We start from the raw sequence: 9,817 nt of genomic DNA, 5'->3' as shown, positions 1-9,817 counted from the left end.
TAGCAACAAGTGGGTCTGCAAATGTTTTCTTTACCTTAATTCCACTGACTCTTCAGGGTCACTATATCTGACTTCTGTCTGCCTTATCAGTTCCTTGGATTATTTCACATTCCTCCTTCAGCCATTTGGCACCAAAACCACGAGGGGTTATCTGCTACAGGCAACATTTTATGTATTATTTTATGATATGACTCTTCCATAGTACTTTATTTTCACTGTTTAAGAAGGAGTTCTTCACTTTGATTTTATAATCAATGGCATGTTGGTTACTAACATTAGCATACATAAACATTTCCACAACCTTTGATATTTGACCTTGACAAAAAACAATTTAAAACCAACAGGGAATTCCTGACATTTCATTTTTTCCTTTTTTTCTAAAAGAAGTTTAAAAAATAAATTATATGGCCCACAATAGTTTAACTCTTCGTTACCAAGACTACATTAGTTAAAGTAGCCCTGTGCAAGACAGACAGCGTGCTCAACTGCAAGGGAAGATTGTGGGCTCAGGATTGCAATTTTAAATACAGAGAAACGCTATCTATCTTGTTCTCTCCGTCATAAAACTACACTCCTTTCTCAAAATAATACATCCTCAAGACCTTAGTTGAGCAATGGGATGTATAAAATTTAACCACTTCCTTACAAAGTGTCTTTAATTTTCAAGTTTTACTAAAATTTAAGTTTCCTTGTAGAATTACATATTTTCACTTTTCATAACTTGCGAATAGCCTAAATTTATCTATATGTGTTTCTACATATAGAAATTTATAATGATCATACCTGTTTTGAAGATGCACATAGATTTTGTCCCAGACTGGTGATGACGTACTGGTACAATCAAGCAAAATTTTGACACCTTTGAACTTCTTAACTGCAAGAAAATGTATAACCTCCATACTGCTCTGTACTACTCATTTCATAAAAAGGAGTATCTATATCATGTGAAAGATTGTCCTTAAATCAGAGATACAAAAGCAAAATATTCACAGCAGCATTTATAAAATTGGAGATTATCCCCACTGAAAGCACTAAACAGTATTTACATGACTTCATGCAATACATTTCATAACTAGATAAAATATTTGCTTATTATGAGATGTGCAAACCACTGAAGTGGAGTTTAGGAGCCTTCCTAAATAACATAGTAAAGAGAATCAGGACCTGTTCTTTCAATGATACTTCAAAGTGTCATGATTTTAGACCTAAAAAAATCAACATAGAACATGTAAAATTACTGGCATAGTCTTTATTTTAAAGAGATCTCTGCAAGACAGTTAAAGACATTAACCTCAGAAGAAAAGTAACTACACAGTAGATATAGAAAAAACTTTTCTAATACCTATTATTTTATATGCTTATGCAAATATAAAAATCTAAAAAACTATGACACCTTCCCAGGTGAGGTCCCACATTCTTGTTTAATTTCATTTTCAATTATCTGAGATTTATTAGTAAAATACTATCAGTTATAAACTATGTTTATGTATGATATAATTGGAAATCCTTAACGCCTAAAATTATTTTAATCTATTATTTCAGGCTTTAGGCATACATTTTCAATCAAACTGTGATTGCGACTTTACAATAGTATCTTCCAGGTCTGAACACCTTCAATGTTTCTCCTACGTTGCCATGTAAAAAAAAAACCCAACCAACCAACCAAATAAAAAAAAAACCCAAAAAAGCAGACAAGAGGGGAACTCCATAGGACCTCAGCAAATCATTTAGCATATGCAAAGATCAATTAAGCACTTAGTCATACACTAGTCTCCAGTGCCAGATCACAAATATTATTCAAATACATGACTAGTAGTCAAAATTAACATTTGTTTCTTTCTATGCAGTTCCTACTGCAATAATATGGCATCTGAATAAAGCAGCAGCTTCCTGGTTTAAGTGTTTCTGCTGTACTTACTCATTTCAGTAATACCCATGACTCAAATGAAAGCAAGTATTTTTCATTCAAAGAGTTCTCATGTTTCCGAGGAATATGTTTTTTCCTGAACTCAGGTTCTTGAGAAAAAGGGTAGCTTCTTCCCAGCTCTGCCTACAAAGAAGACTATGTCCCGGCCAAACTGTAAGAAAGGTTTTCTACAGCTCTTTGTGTACACACATGAATACATAAAGGACAATAGAAGACCAGGGAACTGCAACGTGTAGCTAGGTAGTTTTTCAACAAGTTTATAAACCTTTCTGAAGAAGAGATAAAATAATCCAAACTCTTGGTTACATATGTCTAACACTCTTCAAGACTATTGATATCAAAGTGTACGTACAATAAAAAATATCTAAATTTCATAAAATCTGTATAAATATATCTCCTTGACACAATCCTCACAGTGATTTCTATATGTAAATTAAATGTTTGTTTTAAATATGCAGTTGTCAGAACTTTGGGGTTACCTTCATCTTCATATTTCTATTAGAAACCTTCCTTTGCAAAAGAAAGTCTAGATAAGAATACTTATACAGAGCACCCTAGATTCATATCAATAAAAGTATTAAAATTCTGATGTACGCATTTGAAAATCATTTTGTATTTTTTAACTGCACAATCCTCATTCCAGTCGTCCTTGCTTAGCATCACCTATTGCTCCCCATACATCAAAGACAAATTCATCTGGAAATGCAAAGTCTCCAAGAGTTTCATCCAATGCCACTGCAAATTCATCTGGATTTTTCTTGTCTCTCCCAGCTTCCACCATTGTTGCAGCTAAAAAGCAACAAAACAAAATAATGTAATTATCGTGAAAGTGACAACTAACGTATATGGTCAAGATAGTTTTTGAAGGTCTGCTTTCCAAACCAGGTAAGGTCAGTTTAGGGACATGTAAAGCTTACCTACTGAATTTAGGATTCAATAGGAATTATGTACTTAAATCCCCACACAGCAGTTACATTCTGCTCTGATAAACAGGAGAACTCCCTTGGAGTGCTTGTTATATATTCTTCTGTTTGTTTGGCAGAGGTTTAATTTTTGATTCAATGAACCTTCATTTTAAATTATTACATTAATTATTACTTTAATAATTTAATTGCATTATTAGTTTAATTATTAATTTAACTATAAATTACTAAATTATATTCTGAATTCCTTACTGAAGGCACAGGAAGCATGGGTCTAAAAACAAGGTTAAGCACAACTCTTCTGCAGTAACAGGACCCCTGCCAGTTCACCACCAACTTCACTGAGTTTGCTATGAGCTTACTGATCTAAACCAGAAGATCAAAATGCAAACCTGAATGCTTTTTTCCTCTAAACAAAAAGAAAAGATCTCAGCAAGTCAGAGTTTAAAGAGGCCAAGTTGTTCACAGAAAACGATAAGGCATAGGGTTTGAACATGGAAAACGACATCCAGCCTCCATCACAGGTACATGCAACCACGCTAGTGTGGGTTTGCTAGCAACAACCTGGTTTAGTAGTTCAAATGTTGAGTATGACCTGCATTTAAAAAGGAATAATGATAAATAGGCCTAAAGAAAGCACTCAAATACCCTATTTTAGGAAGATTTCAAATACTAGGGTCAACTACTGTGTTGTATAAAACACGGAGAAAATTAAAATCTGATTTGTTAGGTACTGGACACAGTAGGTTTGCAACTGCCTGAAAGAAGTTGTCCTCTCAAGAAACTGCCACATGACTTCAAACAGATTTGCTTAATTTTTCAGCTTAATTATATTTAATTTTAATTAACTTTAGTGCATTTTTTTAACACCAAACACACCTCCAGGCAGTAAACAGACCGAGGAATTTATTGTGAGCCACATTATTCTTCTGCTTGGATCTACATTTTTTTTCCATACCACCCGAACTACAAAGTAACTAATTTCAGTGCATGGGTTTGCTTTGGTTACTATTAACTCCAGCTCTGAAAAGGAAATCTTTAATTTACAGCACCCTCAAGGCTGGGAAAGGTTGCGTTTATGCCACTAGGAAGTGATGAAGAAGACAAAAGTTATTTCTGGAAGTGTCAGCCACGTGGTTCAAACTGTGCAAGAGCAAGGGAAAGGCCTTGCTGTGCACAACAAACTGCAGCCACCAAAGACTAGGAAAGTCTTGGTACTCAGGAGAGTTGAAGCAGAGAGCTCTGATACAACAGAGGTAGACTATGCTATCTTATACATCCATGCTGTCCAGCATTTTCTTATTTAACACCCAAGTATCAGAATTTATCAAGTTTTAGACTTTAGTTTGGAAACGCCTACACTGGGGTTGCTGCTCAGTCCTCAGCTGCCGTGCATATCCCTCACCTTCAGCCACTGCACAGTTTTGCAGATTCTAACAAATTCCAAGTCTATTCCAAACACTGGATGTTGGCAACCCATGGATTATTGGAGCAAATGAAAACTGTGAGGGCTCAAACCTGTCTCGGCCATGGCACCTGCACCTCCCTGAAGGATGAGAAGTGTCAGCACAGGAGTTGCTCCCAGTTAAGCCAGGCCAGCAGCACTACTGGCACCAGGCTATCATGGTTTGAGGGATGCACAAGATTCTGTAAAACAGACTCAGCACAAACAGCACTGCTGAATGCAGTTTATTTTCTGCATTGTATCTCTGCTCCACAGCCTCTGTTCATAATCACAAGAAATGGTACTGTACAATAGATGAAGCCCTCAAAGTCTCCTTCATTTCGCTATCACTTTACACACCTGCCTTAAACTGCAAGATGTCTTCCATCTTTTATTATACTTTTGATGTATTTTCTTGATGATCATATCAAATTCAAGCATCACACTGAAGGACTTGATTGCTTTTAGCCTTTTCTCAGAGGGACAGCTGAGTGGAAAACATGTGCCCGAGAAAGGGAAGGAAGCTCTGAAGCCACGGAAGACCACCTTCGCTGGGACAGTGCTGCCCACGACATGGCAAAATCTCTCTGATAAAAAGGAAAATAAAATTCCCCTGCTTTGAAGTTTTATTAAATGTATTTAATATTATTTTGTTGACCTGAAACTTGGCTCAAGTTGATTGACAGTTATGAACTCTGGCAAACAGTGTTTGCTGTTACGCAAACTTGTAACAAGCTGTGAGCAAACTTGAGCCATATTCCACATTGCAGACGTCAGCAACAGTACTTCTGAAGAAATTTGACGTTTTGGTTTTAACTGTGTTCAGACATGAGGCTCTGAACAGGATCGCAGTGTGCCAAACTACACAAAGCAGTCCAAGGAAATTTTGACAAACAAACTGCTGCGATCGAGACAGTTCAAGTGTAACCCAGCTTCCCGGGCACCACTGGGGGGTTCTCCAGGACTCTCAAGACCGGCTTCCCTGCCAGAAGAACCCTGTACCTGTGGTGCTGATGCTTTTGTGTCCCCTGTGAAGTTCCTGGGACACTGACTCAGAGGAGTCTGGATGGGAAATAGGCATTAAACAGGGGACCTTTCTTTGTTCCTGACAAGCAAAAGACAAATGTTTGCCCGATCAACACTACTCTATATCCCCTCACGCTGTGGCATAAGAAGGTGCTTACAGAGGAGCAACCCTGGAGGTAAAGGGTGTAATTTAAACTTCACCGATTTCTGGATATGAGCCAGGATATGAAGTTATTCTGTATGGACACTGGGAGGGGGCTGGAGGGAGAAGAGTTGTGCAAGGTGAGACAAGAGCGAACATGTCTAGACATAGTTAAGATATTTTTAAAAATTTGCTATCAGAGCAAGGATCTAGGCAAGTGTTCCAGCAGAAAGAGTGGGAATACCAGGAATTTAGCCAGTTTTAAGACAAATTGGTCAAGATACATGGAAGAGCCATATGACACAGACAGCAGGGATAAAACAAGACAACACATCACTATAGCACAGTCCAGCCGCCCTAGTTGAAACCTCAGAATTACACAGCAATAAACTCTGTCATTAACAGAAAATGTTACTACACATGCCATTTTCTTTAAAGATTGGGCCTCCCAAATTTTGAAACAGAACCCTAAAAATAATTATAGATTTACCAAATTTGAAAACAAAATCCACTAAACTTAGATAATCAAGACAATTTGCAACCCAGTCAAGCAGGACTCTGCACATCGCCACCGTGCTCAAGCAGCAGCCTCAGATAAAAGCGTTTTCATCCGCATTGAGCAACTGCAGTCAGCGCTGCCAGGGTGCACTTCACGTGTACACTGCATTTGCAAAAGCACATTCCCCTTCCCATTCACCTGGTGTAAGGAAACGGGCTCCCGGGGGAGCTGGCGGGGTGCCCAGGGCCAGGGCAGGGCTTTCGGCAGCTGCGTGCTGCCCCCTGGCGCCGGCCGGGCTGTACTGCCGCACCGCCGCGCCCCGCGCCACCCGGCGCTCACGCCGATGCGGTACCCCCGCGGCACAGGGCCCGGCAGAGCGCAGCCCTGCTCCCCGGGTCTCACCCCTACAGACACCCCGCAGGCCTCCTCTGTCGCCCCCCGCACGTATCCTCATCCCCCAGGCAGCCTGCGCCCGCAGCGCTGGGATGGCATCCCCTGGGCGGCACGGCTGGGCGAAACACACGCGGTGACAAAAGGACACCTGCCATGCGTAATTCCCGAGGCAAATCAAAACCTACAGATCGCCAAGGCATCCAGCAGATACCTGCCAGCTTAAAGCAAACTTTTCTCCGAGGGCGACAGCTCCGTGCCGAATCACCTCCACTCCCCCTCCCTTTCCCCCACTGCTTCTTGTAACTGCTGCACAATGAGTGATCACAGGAATTTTATTCCAATAAAATACTTCTCCACATTCCAGATAGCCCTGTTTTCAGATTATCATATTTTTTTTAATCTCACTTCAGGCAATGCTCATACCTGAGGGATTTTTACAGAAAATGTGAAAAGTTCAGCAAATTTAAGAGTGATGAAAGGAATTAGAATTCTTCTCAACTTTAACTGAGAAGCTCGATATCAGGCTTCCCAGAACGCTAACAAAGACGTATGCTGGCTTCTTAAACAGTCCCTTTAAAATAACGTCAAAAGATCTTTCACAAAACTCTTATTTTCCCTTTTGACAGACACAAGCCGCACAAGCCATGAAAGCTACAATCTGCCTGCCATTACCTACCTTACATAGTGGTTTTGCTACCTATACCCTATCCTGTAATTTCTAAAAAAAACTTTTTCAGAAGACTTAACAGAAGCTTCAGTATTTACTTAGCTGTAATGCTATCAGAAGCTTTGCCTTCATCAAAAGGTAACAAATATTATTATTCTGGTCTGATAATTTAATACAGCTAAAATTCACTTTCAGCTTCCTTACGACATGACAGAAAATGAAGTGTGTTGTTGCAGTTTCCAGCATTTAACATTACTTGGTTACAGTTTCATGTTGAACATCGTCAGATCTGGCACTCAACGAACCATTAGAAATTATTATTATTATTAAGAAACCTTACTCAGTACTAGCTCTTCTTGAAGTGGAGAAGTTTTCTTGTTTAACCAGACTTGCCACCTTTCCCGTTTTCACAGAGGTCCCATTATTGTTTCAGAGTAAATAAACGGTACAGTCATAAACAATATATGCCAGCATGTATACAATAAAACCCTTGGGGAAAGGAAGACTGGTAACAAAAGGAGCAGAAAACAACAGATTCAAGGAGAATATCACTTTAGTCAGAGCATTTCAAGATAAAAACATCTACCCAATATTGCTGGGTTGGATTTGTGAGCCAAGAGAAGAGGCTTGGGTGACAAAAAGTTTAAACCTGTTAGGACATTTTGACTAGGCAGTGAGTTTGAAAAATAAAGTGTGGAGAAGCAGATTTGAAATCCTTCTAAAAAGAGATGGAGAATATGCAAAAAGATATAATGTCTGACATTATCATAGGGAACAACAAAAAGGAAATAATGAAGTGTAAAAATAGAACAAAACAGGACAAAATATCAGCAGATGAAGAGCTAGCCAAAAGATGCTGAAAGACAAAATTTGGACAGGAAGACCTTTTAGCCATCATTTATCCATTGGTAGCATTCTGGGGTTGGATCCCATAGATCCAAGCTTCCCCCACCCAGAATCTTTGGGAACAAATACAGTAAATAACAATTTAAGCCTCACTGATTTAAAAAAATAAATGTCACTAGTATTTTTCATTACTACTGCTTCCTGACTCCCTCCTATTAATCAGCTGTGCAAGTTCCTTTACCAGAAGGCACTGACAGGATTTAAAATAACTTGAATTATCTCTCAATTGTGCATTTACCTTTTAAAGAAGGCTGAAGTCAAGCCTTGGCCTAATTTCTAATGTACCCATAAAATGGCTGAGGAATACATTTCCAGAGCCAAGTGTCCCTTCTGCAGATTAAGTGCAGCTTTCAGTAAAATAAAGAGGTGAAAAGGTAAAAGTGCATTCAAAAGGCAGGTATGTAAATCTCAAGAGCATTTAGATCTCTGAAAATAAATAACTGTGCCAAAGAAAAAAAGGTACATGTACACATTTTCATTAAATTATTTCCAAGCATTTTGCTCCAACTTAGGGATTTGTGTGCAGATTTAGTCAGCCATTCTTGAAACTGTCAAGATACTTAACTATGCAAAAATTAAGGGCTTTATCTCATCTTTAATTCTGTCTGTAATTTTACATTATTTTTTCTTTCCTTTCTTTCTAACTTTTGGCTTAAAACTGGGGCACTGTTTTAGAATTCAATCACACCATGCAAGTGTCACTTGAATGGAGATGAAAGAGCAGTATTAACTGACATCCAAAGCTTCTGACAAACAGAACTGCACGGGAGTGAGCAATGATTGAGATCTTAATCACTTGTCGGTTGTCACATTGTGATGACTTGCATTTTCAACTAATCTGGCTTGAGTAATGAGTGAAATTTCTAGCTGAGTGGTGATTGGCATTCTCTGAATGAATCCTTTCCTCATATTTCATTTTCATGGGTGACTGATCACATCCAGTATATGAAAAACTGACATGTGTTAATTGAACAGATTTGTGACAGGTGATTAGCTCTCCTTTCCTAAAGAGTCCTAGAGCTGTTTAATTGTTTAAAAAGGATAAAACTTTTTTTTTCTTTTGTCATCACCATTGGCCCTTGACTTCAAGATCTGAACTTTAGGAAATGGTTTCAAAGGTGTAAACTAAAGCTACATGAACCCTGTAGTATCCTGTTCCTGACAGTTTCTCTTTCTCTGCCTTTTTAGGAGGAAGAGAATGAAGAGGTGAAGAGCAAAATAACAACCCAGTTGGGAAGAAAAGAGTATCTGAAGACAAAGAACACTTCCTTTTTTGAGAGTTCTTTTAAGACATTCTTTGACACTTTCCAAACTATATACTGAAGAAAGATGAAGGACATTAGATCAAGAAATTAATGGGAAAACCACCAGGTGCTTGGCTATCAGCTCAGCCATACGTGCTGAAAGCAGAACTCCTCAGTCTACTGTACAAGAGCCATCCCGTTACAACACGGAGAGCCCACAGGGAACACCACTTCCCACAGGAACTTGCTTCCCTGTCTCAGAGCAGAGCATAGCACACCTCAAAATCCCAAGAAACCATGCTCTAGCCTAGGACCTCAGGGTTGCGGGCTATGGACACCAAAACCAGAGCACCTACAGCCACCTATTCCTGTAAGGCCAGGTGCCTGAGGACCTCGGAGGTAACCTGCAAGGACAGGAGCCCACAGGGGCCCGGCTTGAGCTGGGACTGCAACAGCTGCAGGACAAAAGCAGCTCCCAGAGAGGTGGCTGGCACAAGGCTAGGAGCTTTGGAGCTTGAGCCAGAGACAGACAGCAGCAGGGGCTGCAGGAGAGCAACAGAACATGGGATCTTCCCTAACCTAAAGAGAGGGTCAGCACCACACAGGGCTCCCAGGAGCATATTACAGGGCAGGGGCATCATATATT

At 39.6% G+C, this 9,817-nt stretch overlaps 1 protein-coding gene across 1 annotated transcript in view; it reads right to left on the bottom strand.

The window, feature by feature from the left end:
- Positions 1-1,229: 1,229 nt before the first annotated feature.
- Positions 1,230-9,817, bottom strand: part of GIPC2 (GIPC PDZ domain containing family member 2) — a 36,134-nt gene continuing 27,546 nt past the window's right edge. Inside the window, exon 6 of the mRNA XM_080406938.1 lies at positions 1,230-2,716. Within this exon, the coding sequence (XP_080263064.1) occupies positions 2,562-2,716 (155 nt within the window). The 3' untranslated portion in view covers positions 1,230-2,561. The remainder of the gene's footprint in view (positions 2,717-9,817) is intronic.

This window comes from Falco punctatus (assembly GCF_963210335.1).
Source record: "Falco punctatus genome assembly, chromosome: 11".
NCBI lineage: Eukaryota > Metazoa > Chordata > Aves > Falconiformes > Falconidae > Falco > Falco punctatus.
This window is presented reverse-complemented; position numbering and strand designations above follow the sequence as displayed.